Source organism: Rhinolophus hipposideros (genome assembly GCF_964194185.1).
Source record: "Rhinolophus hipposideros genome assembly, chromosome: 4".
Classification (NCBI taxonomy): domain Eukaryota; kingdom Metazoa; phylum Chordata; class Mammalia; order Chiroptera; family Rhinolophidae; genus Rhinolophus; species Rhinolophus hipposideros.
This window is the reverse complement of record NC_138050.1, coordinates 34892783-34916768: the sequence shown is the minus strand read 5'-3', so window position 1 is coordinate 34916768 and position 23986 is coordinate 34892783. Positions and strand designations below refer to the sequence as shown.

The window sequence follows — 23986 nt, the reverse complement described above, 5'->3', positions numbered from 1 at the left end:
ATAACAGAGCCCCAAAATACATGAAGCAAAAACTGACAGTTAAAGGCAGAAATAGGCAATTCAACAATAATAGCTGGAGATTTAAACCAAACCTCAGCCTCTATAATCCCTCACTCATGCAGTCAACATCAAAAGATCCAAGAAACTAATTATCTCAAGCCAGATCTGAATCAACTTTCTGCAAAATTTGTCTTCATGTTTAAGTCTACAGTGTACCCTTGGATATTACATGGTGGGTTACATCATCTCATTCACATCATTACCATTCATACTTTTTAAAGGATAAATTTTAAAGATTAAATATTTTAACAACAGGCATTTAGAAACAAATGCACTTTAAAAAAAATTTTAATCAGCTTTCCATGCCCCCACACCCAACAGCTATATACTGACAACATCCACTATCTCTTTGAATTTTCTGTTAACATTGTTCAGTCAGATTTAGGAGCAATTCTTTGCTGTGACTATATGTAGTTGAGAGAGTAGTTGTGATTCACACACTGTTGTCTTCTCAAGCTGGTCCCTGTTAATTTCCAAATGACCTTTCCTAGTGTCTCAACCACTTTTAACTTTCTATTTCAGTGTGAAATTCTCAGTTATGAATTTATATCTGAAAATTTATTCCTAACTTCAAAATTTTTCTTCAAATTAAATATGTCTTCAGACTAATACAAATCCTTTATACACAGAAAATTTTGAGGACAGATTTAGTTGTAACTGTAAATCTCTTTATCATTAGGTAATTATTATGCATTGTGCAGCTATGTTGTGTTTTTGTTTTTGTTTTATAATTTAACCTTATATTTCTATAGGTGTTTCTTTGTCATGTTTCTCTTTCTTTCTCTCTGAATATCTTTTTTATTCTCTCACCTCAGTTCCTCACTTTCTTTTGCTAGCTTTTTCTACTGCTTACCTCTTAAATGTTAGTAGTTCCCTGAACTTCATCCTTGGCCTACTTTTCTTTTTGTTTTGCCTTTCATGACTTATGGTATTACAGACCTATAAGCCAATGATTCCTAAATCTCTATTCCTTTCCTGAAAAATTCTTCTCTGTTCTAATCTTTATTTCTACATTCTTATTGTGTAATCCATTTGCATGCCCCATGGCATCAATTCAACATCTCCCCAAAATATTCAAATCCAATCTCCCTGGACACTTCACAAAAAATATTACCCATTGCTTGAATTAATGTACTGCTATTTACTCCACACATGAGTCATCCTTGATCATTCCTCTTCCTATTTTCCACATCTCGTTTCAACGCCCCCAGTACGATCAATGTTGCCTTCAAAAGTCTTCAAACCATTTGTCATTAAAAATGGACACAAATTATTTGCCACTGCTCTCACCATAACCGGATTTGGCCGTGTGATTTCATAGGGCCAATTGAATATTAGCAAAAGTGACACAAATTAGGGGCTTAATAAACATTTGTACCTTGGGGCTTGTTTTCTTGGAATTCTGCCCTGAGACCACCATGATGTAAAAAAGTCACTCTTGCCTCAAGGATAAGAAGTCACATGGAGGAGAGATTCCTTAGCCCACTGTCAGCTCCAATAGCCAGATAAACAAGGTTGGACAATTAAGTTCGCGAACTTTCCACCATGTAAGTGCACGTATCAGTGTGTCCCTCTTGAAACATACAGGATTTCCAGTCAGAGGCATATGCCCCAGCAAGAGCAGCAATGGAACCTTCCAGGCAACCCATATAGTTATGAGAAATAATAAATCATTATTTGTTGCAGACACTCAGTTTGAAGTGGTTCGTTAGGCAATAATAGTTAATAGAAACACCATCCTTCCTTCAATGCATTGATGGCACTCCCGGAAGCTCACTAAATCTCTTCTGGATTTTAGAAGTAAAAAGATAACCAATCTCCCTAATTCCTACATTTCCTCTTCCAATGTTTCCCAAACCACCATCTTTACTGCATTCACATATAATCATATCATTCCTATGTTTAGAATCTTACAATAAGTGCATTGCTATGAATAGCAGCCAAATTCTTTAATATCTTTAATGTCTTTCACACTCTCTATCCAAAGTCCTATTCCAGCCTTTTCTCACCACATCCACCTTCGTGTACTCCTGTAGGATATTGCACATGTTAATATTATAGCACTTATCACCTATTGACATGATACTTATGTATTTAAGCATTTATTTCATCATTCGTAGTAACCATAGGTGACCATGGTACCTGAAACAAGATAGACATTAAATTACTGCTTGTTGTATGAATGATTTACCATGATCAGAAAACCTTGTTTTACTTTCTTTCATTCGAACTTCAGTCTTGAAAACAAGGCCATTCTATGTCTATTTTACTAATGATGGAACAGGTTCAAAAAAGTTATGAGCCTTGCTCAGGTTGCAGAGTACTAGAGCCTTGAAAAAAACTGTAGTTATCTGATTCCGAGCAGAGCACACACTTTGCCCTAATTAACCATTCTATTTCTTCAAATCACCATATATTTGCATATTTTCAAAAAGAAAATGTAAATATTCTACCAAAATCAGGCTCTCTGTCAGTGCTGTATAATTTTTTATAATATTTCTTTGATTCCATGCTATAAATATATAGCAAATTTCTTTCTTTTAATCTAATGTCAAGTTGTATGGCAAAAAATAATTAATTAATGTTCCCTATTATGGTCAGCTTTTAAGTAACCCAATCCCCTCTGCCAGTATCTTCAGAGAAAGATTATGATTCCACTAGGGTCTGCCTGGTAAAATCAACATATTTAATCTTCATGTGTAATGGTTGGCTGGTTGCCAATAGAATCAAAAGGGCAGGTCTGAGCAAGGGAGAAAATAGGCAAGTGTAGACGAGCACAGGGGTAAAACACCCCTTCAATAGATGCAGTAGAAAGTGTGTGCTATTCTGTAGGGAATGAAAAATTCTGTTAGGCTGCATAAGTCTCTGATTGCTTCTTCCAATTACCTGGCTGTAACTTTGGACACAATCTTAATTTCTCAGTCTTGAACAATTAATCTGAAAAATAAGAGTAATTATCCCTCACAAGGCTATTGAAGGCTTAGCTGAAATATGAATAGTATATGTAGAGCACATTGCACAATGTTTGGCATATAGCAAGAGAGCAATAAATTGTAATGATTATAACTGTTATGTTAGATAACAAAAATGTTTTTAGTTAAATAGAGTAATTGCTCATTATCAGTACGGGAGTGTTGAAATATCCAAAAATTGAAGTTATTTCGTTAACTGTGATAATATTTTATTTAAAACGTTAGTGTTAATCATAAGTTAACACTAGGAATATATTGGCCAGAATGTGTAAAGAGCTCATGGTTAACCCAATCACATGGCGAGGTGAATGAGACTACTATGGTTGATTTGGAAAATATCAATTCACTGCATTAAGAAACTTGACCACTCAGAAACCGTTGAAAACAAACTGGGGTTCTGTTAGCAGTGGGAAAACAGCTGTGAGGTAGCCAACTAATGATGTCTACCGCAGTTGTCTCTACCTTTTTTCTCAACTTCCACATCTCCCTTTCTCTCTTCAGTCTACTCCCTATAACATCTGTCCCTCTTGTTTTTAAAGTCACATTCTGAAGTGACCATTGACTCCTACATTCCCAAAAATCTAATCTTTATTTTTTTAACTTTCATCTTATTTGACCTCTCAGTAACACCTAACACAGCTAATTGCTTCCTCCTGGAAATGCTCTTTTCTTGGTGTGTGATGCGAAACTTTACTGATGTTCTTATCTAACATCTCCCTCCTGCTCTGTAGATGATCTTTTCTCTTCCACTTGACATGATGTAACTGAGAACTTTCATTTTGTTATCACTATCATATGTATGCCAATAACTCCTAAATTACATTTCTAGCCTACACTTCTAGTCCTATATGTTGAGTTGTTACTGACCTATTCGGCCTATTCACTTGATAATCTTACTGGCATCACAAAATTAACATTTCCAGAACTAAAGTTTTGATTTTCTGCCAAGATTGTTTCTCCTCCAGTATCACATTATTTCAATAAATGCTCCTATCACCCCACACACACCCACACACCCATTTACTCAAGTGAAAAAAATCTGGGCACATCTTGACATAGCTCTATCTTATCCTAAGAGTCACTGATTCTACTCTCTAAGTATCCTGAATTTATCCATTACTCTCTATTTACATCCAACATCCCAGTCCAAGCTATTCCAACTCTCACCAAGACTAATACAGTTATCTCCTAACATCATCTATTTTCTTCCACTCTTAACCCAATCCAATGCAATGTCCATAATGCAACCATGTGGTCTTTAAAAAATATAGGTGAAATGATGTCACTCTCCTACTTAAAATCCTTCTGTGACTGCACTAAAATCAGACTCAAACAATTCAGTATGGTCCTCAATGGCCCTGCCACGTGGGTGTGGATGTGGTCCATCCATGCCAACATCTTCAATCTCATCTCAGGCTCTGCTTGTCGTTACTAACTGTATTCTCACCATCTTGGCCTTCTAGTTTCTTGAACATACAAAACTCTTTCCCAATTGCAAGGCCTTTTTTTTATGCTGCCGCATACATCCTGCGTCCCATATGCAACCCACACCAATTCTTTGTCTAACTCCTATTTATTCTTCAGAAAGGCTTTTTATGATTGCCCCAACCAAGGGAAATGCCCATGTTCTTTCTTATAGTACCTTATTCTTTTTCTTCATAGTACATAACACAATCTGTATTTTAAATTTTATTTTAATTTTACCAACAAATTATAAATGTGCAATTATTAAAATTTGTTTCAAGCTTTTGCTGCCTGGTAGAAATTAGGTGAAATTTAGAGTATTTGTTAATTTACCTGCAAGTATATACTTTTTACTAGATGCTTAGAACACATCTCCCAATGTAGGGACTACTATGTGGAAATACAAATACACACACACACACACACACACACACACATGTACACATGCACACACACACACAAGTATGCAGAAATTTCTTTATAAGTCATAGAAGTTAATGAAATTCTAAAATGTGTGTACATAACTATGGAATTCTAACTACCATTTTAATCCGACAAAATTCAGTCCTTGTTAAAAGTTATTTTATTCTTGCGCAATATCAGATGCAAAAAAGGGAAATATAAATTCAATAACATTCAGCTTCTACTCTCAATAATGAATGAGAAATATCTAATCCAGTGAAATATAATTTATTTTGATAAATAGTTGCCAATAAAATATCTGTACGTGTTTATGGACCACTGTCTTGTCCTTGATTTTAATTTATTAGAATGCATCAATTGCTGTATGTCAGTTATTTTAAGGGAAATATCAGTAACATTTTGTCTTTAACATCTCAAATAGGAAATCCCCATTAGTATAATAAATAATGTATTTGTCAGGGAATTGGCAAGCCATCTTAATCAGAAAACTTCCTGGCTGACAATCACACAAAATCGAGACCACAAAGCATATCTTAAATGTTTCAGCACTTGGATTTTCCTAAATACTTCTTTTAAGTTCTTTCTGAACAACTTGCACAAAGATCAAAACGTACTAATTTCATCATCGCTGCCCCCCAAAAAAAACTCATAAAAGTGTACAGATACATTTACTAACTTAAAAACAACAAAATGTTTCATGGTTTTATTGAACAGAGTCAGTAACAAAAGATTTTCCTCTTGTATAAAATGGGGACATTGAACTAGATGACAGATAGCTCCAAACTCTAAAAATTCCAATTTTTTTAGTCTTACACTAAATATAGTACATACTCTTCTCATAAGGAACGTTAATAGTAACTATATTTAACCATTTCTATATTTTTACTTTGTGTCTATTCGTGTGTAGTGTGTTGAACTTGTATACTGGAGAGCTGAGCTCAGTCTTACCTCTCTGAGAAGTAGAAATACAAAAGAGTAACGTATTACCACTTCTTAGCTTGAATAAACAGCTACTTTGGAGAACTTTCTGCCACTCCTCCACTCTCTCTTTCTATATCGCCCTCTTCTATTAAACACACACACACACCACTACCACCACCACCAGTCCATTATGGATATAACCTTTCTAATCTGTTAAGAGCAGCAGAGAGCACCCTCAGGAACCACAGAGTAGAAAAATACTTTCCTAGAATCCATTTCAGGTGTCTCTCCTGACAGCACAGCTAGAGCTGTTGCACTATGGAGGCATTTTTCTCAGATCCTTGTTCACAGGCTTGGAAATGGTACTACACAGTAAAAGAGTTCAAATCAAATCAAAGCAAAGATGCCCCTAAGCAAACAAGATATTCCAGTACTGCCTATTGTTGGGTCCAAGCTGTAGCCTGCCACTTGAGCCAACAGACCCTCTTATGTTAGAGATATCCGTGGTGGGAAAAGACACTGTGTGGAATTTACGGGAAGTCCCAGTGGGAAAATCACAATATATGCCCCTGGGGTACTACATCAAGGTAACACAATCTGCAAGAAAGAACGCATGACTTTTGAAAGGCAACTCTTGGCATGGTTTTGAGCCATGGTACAAATTGAAAGCCTGACTATGGGACACCAAGTAACCATATGGCTAAAATTTCCCATCATGAGCTGAATTCTGCCTGATCAACCAAATCAGATAACCCAGACTTCTGTAATCCATCATAACTGCACTAACATCCTCAGCTTACTTACATGGCCCATAGGGGGCATCTCTGAGGACTAGCTGATGAAGCATGGTTTACAGATGGGTCAGCTCAGTATGTGGAGGCAAGCCACCACAGCCTAACTCAGGGAAAATCCTCCCAATTGTCAGAGTTTGGGACCATGTGTCTGGCCATCTACTTTGTGTGATAAAAGCAGAGACCTGAAATTAGGACATATAAGGACTCATGGATAGTCTGGCTAGTTGACCAGATCTTAGAAGAAAAAAGATTGGAAGATGAGAGACAAAGATGTCTGGCAGAAAGGAATACATATATGTGAGTGAGTATAAAGAGTGAAGATCTTTGTATTAAAAATTAACAGGAATCTAAGAGCTCCCCCAATGGAAGAGGCACTAAACAACCAAGTAGATAGAATGGTTTAGCCAGTTGAAGGCAGCCAGTGGTGATTCGTCATTCCAGTGCTGGAATAATGGACATATTAAAAAGCGGCAATGGTGACAAAGATAGAGGTTAGACATCAGCCCACCAGCATAGGCTACTACTTTCCATATGAATCTAGCTCCTACTTCCTCTGAATGCGCAACCTGCCAGCAACAAAGACCAATGCTGAGCCTATGATTTGGCACATTGTTTCAGGGAGACTATGTGTCCACTTAATGGCATGTTATTTTCCCTGGGCTCCATCTACCCTGAAAAATCTTGTGATGGATTCAAATAGGAATAGATCTTCTGGGCAAATTGCTTTTCCTGCCTATAGCATCACTATCCAAGGGCTTGTTTTACCTGCACAGAATCCCAATACAGCAGAGTAAGCCCATCACAAAGGGATATAGCAGTTATAAGACGTTCGTGAAAATGTGAATCTGAGTAACAACAGGTAGACAATTATAGACATGGAGATTCATTGTCTACATGCCTCTGCAAGGAAGGATTTATTGCCCTAAATGCCCAGATACTTAGGAGCCCCTTCAGGAATTGCCTCAGCTGCAGAGAACCCCACTTCCTGTGGAGGGCCACATTCAGCAACTGATCCAAACATGACTCAAAAGTTTCAGCCAACTCATCCCAGTGAGTTAGGGCCATTTTAGCTCCAGAGCTTAATCAAGATGGCCAAGTCTGACATCACAGCTTAGCTTCTCCTCCCCAACCTTATTTCCTCACCTTTCCTTCCACAGTTGTTGATCCCAAGGTCACTGCCTAATAAACATATATTCTTTAAGCTCCATTTACATGAGGTTCCTAGAATAGTCAAATTCATAAACAGAGAAAGTAGAATGGTAGTTGCCAGGGGCTGAGAGGAGAGGAGAATGTGTTTAATAGGTCAGAGTTTCAGCTGGGAAAGAAGAAAAGGTTTTGGAGAGAAATGATGGTGATGGTTGCACCACAACATAAATGTACTTAATGCCATAGAACTGTACATTTTTAAATGTTTTGAAAAGGTAGATTTTATGTATTGTATATCTTACCATAATAAAAAAGAGAGGAAGTGAATACAATATGTGAGAAGAAAAAGTAGAAACCTCTTTGAAATTAACACTTTATTTCTATGGATAGGGAAGTCATGGAAACCAACATGAGCTGATTTGCAAGGAATAGTGGAACAACACTGGCCATGGAAAATTGATAAGCAAGGGATCAAGGGGGTTAGAAAAGAAGAACTTCCCATAGCTTCCATCCTGACCAACAGGGTAAGAGAACCCAATGGCCCAGATGATTGTCTTTGTGCTGAAATGCAAACAAATGGACATCTTCGGTCTCTCCTGAAGAGTTGTTTCTAACTCTGAAAAGCTCTTCATGGGAGCATAAATTTCATGGGAAATTGATGGAGAACTGACTAATGGAAAGATTGGGATTGGATTGGGCCTGCTGTTTGCACAGCAATTTCCCTGTGGGCTAAGGCAAAGGGTCATTAGATTTGGGATAACATCCCCCACTTCCTAAGTGGAACACTGGCAAATTGCTAAGATTCAGAGCAGATCAATAGGACACAAGAATCAGCTAAACTTGCAGGCACTGCAGCCATAGCAACAACCTTGGCAAACCTTCCACACAGATAGCAACAAGCCACTTCAAAATCCCTGGGAGCTGAGCCAACAGAGGGAACACTGAGACAAGGACTTCATAAATCTTAAGGATAAACTCCCTGCACATGAAAAACAAAGAACAACTTCCAAAGCATTTCTTTTGATTTCTTCTGATCTCTCTTAATTTAAGAAGCCTGGCCCTAATGTCTGCAGATCAGGCCCGATTTTTAAGGGGAAGGACATATTGCCTCAAAGTCCTTAACTTACAGGTCCATTAAAACGTTAGATCTGCCTGGAGAGACTCTAACCACTGTGACCTGTTTCGCACAAATAACAATATTCAAGAATTTCAGGATCATATAAAACCTTAACTTTGAGAAACTTGAATATAAGGAGAAAAAATATTTTGACTATTGAAGGATATGGAGGAGGAAGTAGCTGAGGTTGCTGGGTTGTGATCATTGTTAGACATAGGAGACCAAAGAAGTTCTCCTGGATGGTATCTCCTTTCCCTGAGTTTATAATTGCAAGGGACTTATTGCAGTTCTAGGGATGGAAAGAGTCTTCAAAAGGTTAAAGGGTAGGACCCCAACAATTGAGCATGCCAAAGGGGAACTTCTAGAACAACCCTGTGTCACCACAATTATAAATATGAACTATTACCAAGATACAGTAGGAATCTACCAAATTACATAATAGAGGTTTTGAAGAAACAGGGAATAACCTCGTACACCACTTACCCCTTTAATTCCCTGGTTTGATTAGTCCAAAATAGAGATGAACATTAAATCAATCTTTTGGTAATCTGTGGTCACTAATGTAGCAAATGTATGTTTTTAGATCCCTGTTAATTTTGGTCACCAATGTGATTTGCTTTCATTTGGCCAGAATTATACCTTTACGGCCCTATGATTCTCTAGCACTAGTAAAAATAGGAATTATTTTACGCTGAAGACTATTAAACCATTTTTATTGCTGTTCCTACATTCATAAAACCAAGATGTCTGGAGCTGAAACAGTAAACACACATATTCTCATGCAACTTTATTCAAGTTATATGTTGAACTCCCTACCTTCTTCCCACCTATCATCATTAATTCACTTAAGCAATGAGAGAATGAATAAATAGGAATAATGCCAGACAGTATTAAAGCAACAGTCTTGCCATTCGAGTGTGGTCCATGGTGTAGCTGCATCAAGCACCATCCAGGACATTGTTAGAAAGGCAAAAATCTCACCTCCCCCACATCCCTCCAACCTAGAGTTTAACAGATCCATCCTTTAACAAGCCCCCCACCCCAGGTGATGTTGTGGGTACTTTAAAGTTTGAGAAACACTGCTCTAGAGTAGTGTTTATCGAAGCATGGTCTCCAGACCCACTGCATCATTATTACCTGGGAACCTGTTAAAGTACAAACTTCTGAACCCCACCCCAGACCTGCACATCAGAAACCCTGGGGTTGGGGCCAGCATTCTGTTTTACCAGGCCTTCCAGGTTGGGAACTGGTGAGAGCTGCTACTCTTCATATTACCACACCCCCCAATGATGATTCCTACATTTAACAGTTGTGACATTGACAGCTGCTGGACAGAAAAAAAATAAATAAACCTCAGAAAGGTGTTTAAAGAACATACAGGGTTTGTATCTACATAGCATTCTAAAATCGTTTGTGTCACTCTCCCAAATGATCACTAAGCTCCAGCCCCAAAGCTCTTTCTCATTTTAGGCACTCCAGACTCAGTTTCCTCTTCCTGTAAGGCTTTTATTCTCCTCTTAGCCTGCCTGGGTCTCTTTTACCCTTTAGAGCCCATCAAAAATGTCACATCTTTAAAGAAACCTTCTCAGACTCATCATATCGAAATTTAGTCTTCTTTTTCTGAATCCAAACCTTGTTTTCCTCTGAGAGCACAATATCACAATTCACAATGATGGTATTTGTTCATTTATTTGTTTACCATCTGTTTCCTTTGCTAGATATTAGACCCCATAATGCAGGGCCCACCTCTGTCTTGATCACCACATTGTTCTTAGTACCTAACAATATCTTCTGTATCGCAGGCTTTAAATAATACTTATTGAATAAATGACTAAGTAGGAGATATAATGGAAAAGATGCTAGACTCAGATAGGTAAATGGGTAAATGGAGTCTTATTATTATTAGTGGTGGCGCCACAAAGACTAATTCTTCCTGTGATCATAGTGGGTGAAAGAAATGGTCTTTGCATACTGAATCAAGAAAATAAGTAAGCATAAGTTGCCTAGAATGTTTGTTAATTTTCAAAATTAGAAGTTCTCTGAGTACCAGATTTTCTCTAGAGCACTTAAATTTTTGTTATTTTAAAAATTACATTATATAAGTAGAACAACTGTCACCTGAAAAGGAAGAAAACCAAAACATAAAATAAAAATGTTTAATTCCCTTTTGAAGGTGTGTTGAATTCCATACAAATTGACAAAGCATTTTTCTAGGTCAAAAGAACCAATGTTACATTTAGAAGGCAATTGACTGCAAAAGAAATAGTCTATGCTATACTTTATTTTTAAAAAGAAATTCAAGATCTTATTCTATGTTTAATGTGTTGCAATAATGATGTCTTCTTTATAGCCTAAGACACCACAGCAAAGTGATAATGGCACAATAAAGGAATTTTTGTTGTTTTTTTTTTCTCTTTGTCATATCTTCATATACCAGTAAAAAATAAACTCTTTAATAAATAAATATATATAATAAATATTTGCAAATTGAAAATGTATAAATAGGTCCATCCTTTAAAAATAATGTTCTGTTTTGGTGTGGCATGATTCATAGTCCACATTTCACCCAGGTTTTTTACATATAATGCCATAACCTGCAAAATTCTTCAAGTTCCTCAAAATTTATGTAGCAATAATCTTGACCAACTGTGTCAATCCATTACTTCAACATGAAGTATCTATTTTTAATGTAACTTGTAAAGTAAACATAATCCAGAGAAGCACCAGCAGCAAACTAGGTGGGGTTCCCATCATCCATAGTTTAACAGATTTTCAGCTTCAATCTACTAGTAAGGACCAAGCCAGTGTACCTAAGGGAACTTAATCCACATATAAAGAGAGATCTTGATCTACGTCAAGGCAAAATGTTTTGTTTGTTTGTTCTCAGTATTCTTTCCAAATTCAGTCTCCCAGTGGAAAATAGACTCCATAACATTCTGAATGTCTTCCTGGGTTATTATTTATGATGGGAACTGTAATAAGAAAGAATAGTTGCAGTTTGGTTCTTCAGTAAAGACACTATCACACTTCAACTGTATATCAGTATGTCCTTATACAATTCAGGAACTCTTTCTGGATCCACTGGTCTGGGCAGGAAATGTGTAAATTTCTGATGTCTTTTAGACCTAGCACCATCTCTTGGAGTTCCATCTTTGTTAAGTGCCACAAAATACCTGCGGCCAGTGTCTCCATGTTTATATATGTTGGACGAATAGGTATTATACCAGTTCTCTTCAAATTGCTCCCTAAAGATGCATTCGGATGTCAGTTTCTCCTAAAAGAGAGAAGATAACTACCATTAAAAAAATACCTTTCAGAGAATTTCCTTAGAAAAATTTCAACTTTATATTTTTATTTCTTTGTCTATAATTATATCTTTGTCAAGGATATAAAAACTTTGCTTAATGTCAGTTCTCAATTTTATTTTCAAATATTTAAAAACTATTCTGAACTATGTCATGCTCCATTTTATCTCCCTCCTACTACCATCATCATCAAACAGACCTCTAGTTTATCTTCCATCATTAGATGCCAAAGTTCTACATTGCATATCTCTACTACATCTTGAAATATTTCAAGATATTGCTAACATCAAAATTCCTAACTCAAGATCATCACTCCAAATCATATATCTTAAACTTTATGAATTTATTAATTATTTGATGATACATTCCCTATGATTAACTTTGATCTGGATGTTACTATTAAGTAAACATAGTAAAAGCCCAGTGATTTCCTATCTTTTCAAGATCGACTGTATATTATTGTAAGGGCTAGACCACAGCTGATTTTTTTAATCCAACACATAGATGAAGAAGGAAGATTATGTGCACGTTTTTCTCTTTCAACTGTAATTCTAGTCCTATGATTATTACACATGCATTATTTCTCTTTGTTATGAGCTGATAGAAAGCCTGGAAAGGGCATGGTTTGCCCTTACAAAGGACAGCTATTAAGTGGAATACCACTTACTAAAATATTAATGTCAGTTTTTCTCAGTATATATTGAGATCCTAACTGTATATTGTATTCTCAGTTGAAATTTTAAGAAAAAGAAGATACCACACAGTGTCATCTGATAAATCTTAAAAAATAAATTCTCTTTGTAAATAGTTACAGAGACTTTGACTTTAAGAAGGGATTTCATATGAAAGGATGAGTGGAAGAGTGGCACACATTTACACTATACCAATTTTCTTAAGATTATATAAGCAATTGTGAACAAATTAAAGATATTACCAGTGAAAATGAAAAATCTATATTATATTCCAGATTGAGTTTCATATTATCCTGTTACTCTAATCCTTGGGTTGTTCTAAAATAAATAAATAAATACTTCTCATATTGATGAACTATTAACCTGAAAAGTTTACTTCAAGCCCCATATTTAAGACATTTATGGTAGACCCACAAATGTGCTTTTATACTCATTGGCAAGGTAAAAACTGTCCAATACAACTATGAGTGAGCTCATGGCTATTGTAATTATCACAATGTATATGTGTAATTATCACATATACAGATATGGTCAAACTAGTGTGGTTACCATTATCTGTTGTATCTTACAGTATCCTAAGATTTCATTCATTCATTTCCTATATACAAAGATCAGCAAATAAGTGATACATACTTAGCTATAGAAGATAATAATGGGTAGAGAAAATTTACCCAAAGAATATAAAGGTGAAAAGAGTCTAACACAGCAGGGAGAAAGTACTTTCTTTTTTCTCTGTCTGTGATGGAAATGATCAAATTATGGAGAAAAGTGGAAAGACCCTAGATAACAGACAGGAAGAACTAGCGAGCTGAAAGCAATAAGGGTTTAGGGTTTAAAAATAAAATTGAGTTACTATATTATTTACCAGACACATAGAAACTTACCAGGATATATGTTTTTAATTTGCACATGAGCGTATTTTATATATTTCTTCTGACATGCATTATTAGTAGATATTTTACTTACAAAATGGATAATCATTTTTACAAATTATATAATTTTTAAAAAATACGTACTGAACCATACAGTTCTCCTTTGTCATTCATTCCAAGGTAAAGACCACTGTCCACACCTCTAATACTGACCAGTCCAACTGCCACACTGATGAATTCCAGGATACCTAAATTTACAAACAAAATAATGATTGTATTTAATAATGAACGTATGACTTATGAAAGTCTTCCAAATAGTAGACCAATATTGCTAAATATAATGATGTATGTGAAAGTCCTTTCGTAAACTAAAAAGTGCAATATAACTGTCTTATTATAATGATCCTCCCATTTTACAGATTAAAAAAAACTAAAAAGAAAAAAAATACTCATCATGATATAATGTAAAGGATGTAAAACCTTAAACCAGGCTAACCTGGGTTTGAATTCTAGTTCAGTAACTTACTGGCTATTCGACTTTGAAAGTCATTTGTCTTCTTTGAACTTCAATTTCCTCGTATGCAAAATGGGTAAAATACCTCCCATCAGGAGAGAGGTAAGGACTAACACATTTAGGCATTGAACAAATGGAAGCCATTGTTATCATAAATTAGTATAAAAGTGTTCTCAGTTTGCTAATGTTCTGTTAGTTAAGCATAACCATGTTCTAGTAATTATAGTTTTGTTTTGCTTTTTGGGTTTTTTTGCGTACTCTGAATCAAGTCAATCTTCTTCTAGAAGCAGCCAAATGTACATTAGTATTTTATAGTTTATAAAAGGCTTCTATTTATATTTTCTATCTGGTCCTCAAAAACAATCCCCTAATATAGGTATGGAAGATATTACCCTCAATTTACATATAAAGAAACTGAGGTTTATTGACTTGCCTAAGGACATGATGCTTGTAATTAATAGAACTGAAACTTGAAATCATCTCCTGAGGCCTAATCCACTGAATATACTTCAAAATATTTTCTTGAAGACAACACAGTAGTTTCAAAACTTTATAGATTACATAATATTCTGTTTTCTGTCACATGATTCAAAAAAATAAATCTTATAGTTCAAAGAAACAAAAGAACTTTATAATTCATTGAATGTGATAGCCAAATACCAAGAAGTTAGCATGCAAGTCAATTTTTCTGTCAATTACTTTCTAAAATCATTTTCATTATCAGTAGGTAAACTAGTATTGAAAACTCTCTACTTAATACACTAAAACACTGTAGTAAATAAATAAATAAATAAATAAATAAATAAATAAATAAAGCCTTCATGCTTACCTCTACATCACTTGTTTTCTCTGTATACGCTAACCTTTGGACTAATGTCTTTGTCTTGTTCTTCCCTTTAGACTCCACTGAAAAAGTATATATACTTTCTATACTTGTAACTTCCTTTCTCAATAGCTTTCTACCTTCACCCCTTCACCCCCTCTTAAGCTCTATAAACAGTATAAATGTGCACCATTTAGCCTGACTCTTGCTTTTAAGTCATTTCTTGATTTATTGTACAAGTTCCTGTTTGGACACGTGATTTCCCAAGGCCAAGGGAAAGTACAAAATCTGGCTACTTGCCATATGGAGGGCTCTATTCTGTCCAGAGCCTAATTCATTCTTTGGCAGAAATATAGATTCTTAAGCTGTAAATGTAGGTGCTTAACAACTCATATGAGCTCTTTCAAACTGTTAGAAAATCATGTAGAACACTAGAACTATCAAGGATCTTACAGCACCAATACACTGCTACATAATCTATAAGTGGCTTGAAAGAATCAGTATCCCTAATTGAGAGCCTAAGGCAGAGAGAAGATAAGATGTAGCAGGAAGACATGAACTCCATAGGATAGCCATTACAATAAAAAATATGTAGGTAGGGAGTAAACGTCAATTAAATTTACTGCCAAGCTCATTAGTGAGTGACTCCTGTTAGAAATTAAAAAAAAAAATCATGCCAAAATATGATTGGTAGAAGTAGATATAGTAATGGAATTTTATCCAAGATATACTTACAAATGTATAATTACTTCACGTCATATTGAATGTTAAATTCGAATCGAAAAGTGTACTATGGTTCACATGTAACTTAATTCTTTTTAAGTATCTGATTTACATTAAGATGCTCTTGTCTTTCAAAGGACAGGAACTGATTACCTGATTAGGATGTATAATAGAATCAGTTTTCAAATACAATAAAATATGTTTCATTTCCACATAGACCAATTATATACCAGATCTTACAAGGTATCCATTTTTCTAGCAAAACTAAAACCTCCTATACTTTAATTCTCATCTTAGAATAATGCTACCATGTCAAAAAAATATGTAGCTGTAGAAAGACAAAAAATTACATATATTCTTAGAATAATTATATTCAAGTTTCAACTTTTTAAAACAACATCTAAAACTTTATACATAACCAGGCAGAAATAATTTTGCCATAGCTCATAAGGTTTATGGGAAAACGTTTATGTATTTTTTCTTTTCCTCTTAAAGATTTTAGCCACACTTTTTAATTCTGATCCTTTTTCTTCTCAAGGAAATAGTATACCACATAGTAATTTGTAATCATTTGATTCTTAAATGAGGTTTGACAAGTCTTTCTTATTTATAATATGAGGTGGCAACTAAGCTAATTCCTTCACAAAGAGTAGACATGAAAAACTTTCCTTGAGAGGTAATCACAGATTTTAGATAGATTTTCTAATGCCCAGTGTCCCATAAAAAGACGTGGAGGTACTTTGTCTTTCTGGTATCATTTTCAAAGCCAGCCTTTTTAAAAATCATAATAAACAGGTGAGTCAACCCACAATGCAACCACATCAGACAAATCTATGGAGAATAGGAGAGAATAAAGGAAAAGCCTTTAAAGAAATATGTTTGATCTCAGGCTAAACTTTTTTTTTAAGTAATGATTCCATGTTTATGTATTAGATCAAGTCTTCCTACTGTACTACTGTGCAGAGAAACTCTATTATAAAAATAGAGCTAACTTAGATAGGAAATTATGTTAACCTCACTGGAACCTTTTTGTCTATTGATGTGGTTTTGAAATTTTAAAATCCAGGATTCTGATTAGTACAAATTATCAACATGTTACTTACTTTAACATCTAAAATAGCCAATCTTAAGCTTTTTCAAAACTCTTATTTTGATTACACAGAAATGAGTGTAAAAGAAAAATAGAAAAATAATTTCATAATTAATAATTGAAATACTAAGAAAAGGAAAATACAAAAGCATATAATGTTATACATGCTAAACGTGACTTTTCTTCTCACCTACACTTCTTTGTAGTAAATGATGATGTCTTAGCTATCAAAGACCACTAGGGTGCACTGTAATGCATTGTGTAGTCTGTTCACTCCTTTAGGATACCAGGCTAATCTGCATTATCTCCCCTTAGTGTGACAGTAAATATTTTGTGCTGATGTGTAGCCTCCCACCATAGAGTGACAAACCATCACAAAATTAGTCTAAGTCATATTTTTATAATTGCTAAACAATTATGCAAAACTTGAGCAAAAAAAATGTTCTCGTAAGATGGTAATTCCAATATGCAACATTCATTTCTTAAGAAATGGATTTAAATACCAGTTCAACAAATGTTATCAAGTCTACAAATATTTACTAATCTCTTCTCATAGGGTCTGTCTTATGAGGAGACACAACGTGGAAGAAGCAACTCTTATCCTTGGGGAGATTACGTTGAATTATTTTTCTTAAAAGCAGAATTTCCAATGCAACATTATATATTGCAAGGGGAAGTCTGACTAGTACCTAAGCTTGATGTCTACCTGCTCTACTTTTAGGTCTTATCTCACTTGTGTCCATTTCTAAATCTTTCTGCTAGCTGGAGATTTTTTCTGTAATGAATAAAGCGCAGTGATTCTTAAAGGCAAGGGAACTGAGCCACCTGGTGTCAGCAAAGTTCTTTAGAATCAGAATCTCAGCCTCTTCAATTGAGAAACCACTTGCCAAAAGTGACCCCAAGGTTGCCCACTAGGTCATGACACTCTTGACTCATAGTCAACAGGAATTTGGAAGAGATCAGTGGAAGCTTCAAACAGATGGGTTTTAAAAAGTTAATTTTCTAAGCCTTTGAGTGCTACCAAATGACCACCACATGCTCGTTTCTACATCTAGAGTGACAAATGCCCCTCAACCCAAGATTTACACTTCTCCAAAGTTTTTTTTTTTTTTTTAATGGAATGGGAGTAGAACAAGGGGATGAGGACAAGGGAAGAGAGGGCCATTCAGAGATGAGATTTTCAAAGAATCCCACAGTGTTGAAGAAGGAAAAGGAAACCTGACACTGTATGGGGCCCTTTCACATTGCTGCTGACAAGTAAATGGTATCTTTTTTAAAAGTACAATGCATCTCTCCAATGATGCCCCAAGTTTGATGATCAAAATCCTTTGAGAGTGCTAGGCAATTAACTCTAATATGATGAAAACGTTGGCAATGCGGGAGAGATCCTGGGATGTCAGAATCGGAAAGCATCTTAAAGAGGCCACCTAATTTAACTCCATCATTGTACCGACACGAAAACTATGGCTCAGACTGGTAGAGCACTTGCTAGTCACATAGCTAGTTAGGGAGTAATTAACAGCAGAGACCCTATGATTTCCCAATCTACTGTCTTAATCTGTCTAACAATCATTCGCTTGTTTCTTTTCTTTAACCCCTTCTGCTCCCGGACAGTACTGGAGGTATTCTGAAACCTGTCCTTAGGTGTTCCCACCCATATCTTCTTTCGCTTCCCCATTTCCTCTTACGTGCGGTCAATACCAAGATCCAGGCTTTCGGGTTTCACAATTTCTAAAGAGGAGCTTGGGTGAAGGACTGGGCATGCTCAGTAACCAGGCTCCTTTTTTTTTTTTTTTTTTTTTTTTTTTCCATTTTTTTTCTTTTCTTTTCTCACCCAAATAGAACTTTAAGAGTGCCTAGAACTGCACCCAGGTGACCTGACAGGAGCGACGGTGCCCACGAAAAGTTAATCGGTTAGCGCTTCAGGTAAACATTGAGTTTTCTGGGAGGACACGTACGCGCTCGCATCCCGAGCTGTACGAGAGCTGGCCTCTGAGCAGGAGCCTTGAATACAAAATCGACTGCGTTAACCGTAGGGCGAAATGCTTCCCGTTTAATTTTTGTGAGTAACAAAACGGTGCACGGTACTGAGGGAAAAGGGAGAGGACGTAGGAGGAAATACTATAGGGATTTAAAAAAAGAAATACATACCAAAAAAAAAAAAAAAAAAAGGAAGCTGCCCGCGAGGTAAGGAGTGCGAGAAGGACCCCAGGCGGCAGGAAGGGCAGGACAGCAAGGTGCGTGGAGCCCCGACCCTTGCTCCTGCCCCCGCGCCCCGAGCAGCAGGCCTAGCCGGGGTGACAGGAGGAAAGTCCTCGCCGTCCCTGCGCCGGCCCGCCCTTCGGTGCAGCCCGCGCGTCGCACTGGAAGCGTCCCAGGGGCTCGGGCTCCACGCAGCCCCGTGTCCCCGCGCAGGCGGGGAGGGCGGCGCCCGGGGTGAAGGAACGGAGCCGGGGGGCGGAGGGAGGGAGAGTGCCGGTGTGCCCGTACGTACCGAAGAGGCTGTGGTCCTGTCGGGTGCCCTGCACGCTGCCGTCGGGCAGGATCTGCAGGTGGAAGCCCGTGCGGCAGTAGAGCTGCCGGCGGCGAAGGATGCCGTGCAGGTGCGCCAGCTCCGCAGCGCCCGGCCCGCCGCGGGCGCCCCGCTCCGTCGCGCCCCTGCGCTCGCCCAGCAGCGGGGGTCGCTCCCCGGCGGGAGGCAGCAGGAAGTGCGAGCCCACCTGCTGGCCCAAGCCCTCCAGGCCTCCCAGGAAGCCTCCTACTTCAGCTAAGGGAGCCATGGAAGGGCCGGAGGGAGAGGCGGAGGATCCGGAAGACAAAAGACCCCACCACCAGCAAAAACAAACAAACAAACAAACAAACAAAAAAAAAAGTGTAGCGGGGATGGGGAGGTGAATGGAGAAAAATTATAGCAAAACCAGCGCAAAAAGTTAAGACCCGGTTACTCCTGTGAGGTCGCTGAATGGACTTTGTACTGAGATAGCAGGGAGGCTTTCCCTGCCTTGGAGCGATCTTCTCTCCTTGGGTAGGTGGGAGCTGGCTGCCGGCTTTGCTGAAACATCTATAGCTGTTGCTGCCAATACTGGGGCTGGGCCTGGGGGCTGGGGCTCCAACACCGCAAACTGATCAGATCAGCGTCCTGTGTACATACACACCGAGTATATATGCGGGTCCTCTTGACATATGCTAATCAAGTCCTTTCATGCGCTCTGGGGAGGTTCTGTTTGAAATCTTAAACCGGCCTCCTCTCAACACGTTTTTGCTCTTCGGAAGTGACCAGAAGGGGCCCTTGACGGTTCTCTATCCGTGCAGTCGCAAAAATCATTCCCACACTTGGCCAAAGCTGGCCGGCTACTTCGGGGAGGCGCAGTCAAGGCCCCTCTTTGGGGTTGTCTTTGGAACAACCGTGATGCCGTTCGGCTGCGGCTGTGCAACCGCCTTTGATGTGAGCTCCTTTGCAGTGATAGATGGCTGCTAAAAGGAGCCCAGCTTGGCAGGTATATAGAAGAAGGGGAAGTGGGGAGGGAGGGAAGACTGGGGGTGGGGGATGGGTAGGAGAGGAAAAGGAGAGATGAGGAGGCGAATTGGACTCCTTGGGAGCTGCTGGGAGCCTGCAATGGACAGGTGCAAAGAAAGGTAAGAGAGGGAAAAGGAAAAAGGGCGTTACCTGAGGCTTAGACCTGCCCAGACACACATGAAAGGAAAATCAAAGCTTTGACAGTTTAACTCGCTAATTTTAAAACACTAATAAAATGTACAAGCATTACTCTTTTCTTTTATCATTTAGATGGGGGATTTTCTTTACATAATCAAGGTTAGGTTAGAAACACGCATATCTCCTCCGCCAGGTTCTCTTTAATGTTTATCTTTACTCAGCACATGATACAACCAAGATTGCCGTATATCTATATGGAAGTTTTAAATTGTGTGCTAAGGTCATGGACTTTTAATCAACGTAACATAGTATAATCATGAGTCTAGGGATTAAGAGTAAATCCAAATAGGATGAAAAGAGATGATTGTCGTTCTTATATTTGCCACGAATAGAAAATGAATATCTGTAATAATGTCAAAAATGATGAGTGGCTTCTCGGTCCCTTATCCAATCTAAAAGCATTTCCCTTTCTCGGTTGTATTTTCTTTAAGGTTAGGGTTTTGTTTGTTTTTTTGGTTTTTTGTTGTGTTTTTTTTTTTTTGCTTCACATTTCAATTATAAAAACAACTAAATGGGAAATTGATGTATTTTTGAGACATGAACAGTTACTGGTAAAAATGTAAGAGTGCCTGTGCATATTTGTAAAATAGAAGTCATTGAAGTGAAAGAGTTGGATACATGTCCATTTGAACCTTAAAACTTTGGCTTTGTACCACTAGTTAAATTCAAGGTGTTACCGTTAAATTTTTTTTCAGTTGTAGAATAGTTGAGAATCAATCATTTGGCATATTTATGCTTCCCCTGAGCAAAAAGTGTTAGGGAATCACTAAAGATTAGTTTTTCAGTCCTGTTTCATGGTCTGTTCAATAAAAGCCTAAACCTGGGAGTGCAAATGGATGTGACTGCTATATTTTATTTGCTCAGAAGGGTTTTTTTTTTTTTTTTTTGCTAATTAATTGGCAGGTGCTTTAAAGCAGGTAAAGTTACACCTTTTCATCACTATGGCCCTAAGTACTGACCCTTGTATAACCAAATTATAAAAGAGTCCTTAAAATGAGTGATTTACTGTTGATAGATATGAAATAAAACAAAAATACTGGCTAAAAACAATAAACAGATAAATCACTTTAGAAATGTATATTGCTAAGTCTTGTCTAAAGATTGTACCAGGTAAATGTCATATTATTTCACCTTTCAAATAACAGCAGTCTGTCTTGTGGTGGGACCCCCAAATCCACCATAATCAAGATTTCAAAGCACATCTGTGTAAACATTATCACATCAGTGTAAAACATCAACCAATGAGCTTTTACTTTGAACAAAATCTTCTTAATTGCAGTGTTAAATCAAAGAAAGTTAGATCAAAGTTGTGTGAATCTCAATGTGGGATAACTAAAATAGCCAGTACATACATTGATCACTTTTAAAGAAGAGATATTTAAAGGTTTAAAATAAAGATCAAATACCTTTTAATGAGGTTTGTTTCAAGGTCTAAGTTCTGTACAACATATAATGCTGTTAATAATTGCACAATGGATTTACAGCATTGTCACCTGCTCCATGAGGTACTAGTTTAGTACTAAATCAAATATTTTAATTCTATAAAATATTTCTCCACATGAACAGTTTAAGCTCTTAAACTGTTTAAGTCTCTTGTATTGCATATGTATATGTACCAAAATATGGGGAAACTTTATATATAGTTACCAAAGCCTAAATACTTTAATAATAGAACTACCTTTTTTTGTACAACTTTACATTTTCAAATGCATTGCCTTATTTGATAACCACAATAACGTTATGAGATAGGCACATCCCACTTTATAAGGGAAAAAAAATGTCCTGCATTCCAGTTTAGGGCCCTACATCCCAGTGCAATTTCCTTAAACTCTCTAAATGCCTCTGTTGCCTCTTTTGTAAAATAAGTTCGATATAATTCCTGCCTAGTTCACCGTGGGTAAGGTTGCTATGAGACTTAAATGTGAAAATATTTAGGAAAATGATTTTAAAACTATAAAGTTTTCCAGGCATGGAAGAGTTAGACACCTTCAGTTGAAAATTTTTTTTGCTTCATAATTTAGCAAATATAATTCATTTGAAATACAAAATAAATCTTTTTTTTTCCCCAAACCAAACCTTTAATGTGTAAGTTTTGAATGGTGCTTAGTGCCATATTATAAAGGGCCAGAATAGAAACAAAAAGATAAGGATTTCTTTTGTTTGCACTAGTCATGTGACAGGAAAAGATAACACTAAAGATTTTTTGCACATGCTGTGATGATATCATGGGAAGTTAAATAATTTTGAAGAGTGTTTTACAAGAGTGCATTATTCAACTTTTAAGTATACACTGCAATCTAATCAACTTTACCTGTGCTTCCTAGAGACCACACTTGCCTTGCTGTTATACAAATATGTGGTACAATTTCTACTTCCACAAAATGTAGTTACAGTTTTCAAGACCATATAATTTCTATGTAACTTTTCAGCAGGCATATTGTCATAAATCTTTATACACATGAAAAAGAGTTAATGCCTTTTGATACTTCGACATGCATTTAACTTGAGAAAAAAGAAAAAGAGCTGATTTAAAAGTCATGACTGACACTACCAATAAAATAAAAGTACATTTGCCCACATTACTTTTACTTGTAATTACAAAGTATCGGCAACAATATACATTTCCACACATAGGAAACTGATTGAATAAATTATGGTATATTCACACAGTGGAACATTATACAGCTGGAAAAAAAAAGAATTACAAAGATCTCGATGAACTAATATGGAATATATTATTAAGTGAAAAGAGCAAAGCTTTACCATTCTTTATGTATAGTGTGTTCCCTTTTCCGTAAGAAAGAAAAAAAATAAGAAACTTCTACACCTGTATGGTATTTTGTTTTTCAAAAATAAACATGATGGATAAACCAAAAACTAATGAAATTTGTTACGTGGTTAATTGACAACCTAGGATACATGAAAGTGGAGTGGAAGAGCAGTAGGAGTGATGCTTCTTTCAGAACAACTTTTTATAGAGTTTTGACTTTTGAAGAAATGTTAGTTTTAGATTTTTGTAAGTAAAATAAACAAGAATGAGAAAGAAATGGAATAAAACCAGGAACAAATGAACCTAACTGAATTCAAGTGAATAACATAACCACACAGAAGGGAATAATAAATAAATAAATACATACATACATACATACATACATACATACATACATAAATACATAAATAAATAACTTTTGAATACAGTTCTTTGGCTACGTAATCAAGGTCTAAAAATCAAAAACCTGCATAAACAGATGTTGAATTTCAGTTACAAAGATTGTTATTCTCAGTGGTAGGAGTTAGACTGGTGCATTGTAAGACTGAGCAAATGAGTAAATGTGCAGTCAATAATGACAGCTAG

General features: G+C 36.6%; 1 protein-coding gene across 1 annotated transcript; it reads right to left on the bottom strand.

Annotated features, from left to right (window-relative positions):
• Positions 1-11925: 11925 nt before the first annotated feature.
• Positions 11926-19696, bottom strand: FGF20 (fibroblast growth factor 20; the record flags this gene model as incomplete). Its single annotated transcript, XM_081046391.1, has 3 exons — positions 11926-12171; positions 13911-14014; positions 19411-19696. The coding sequence occupies 3 exons, from the start codon at positions 19694-19696 to the stop codon at positions 11926-11928; spliced, it is 636 nt and encodes a 211-aa protein (XP_080902517.1).
• Positions 19697-23986: the final 4290 nt, after the last annotated feature.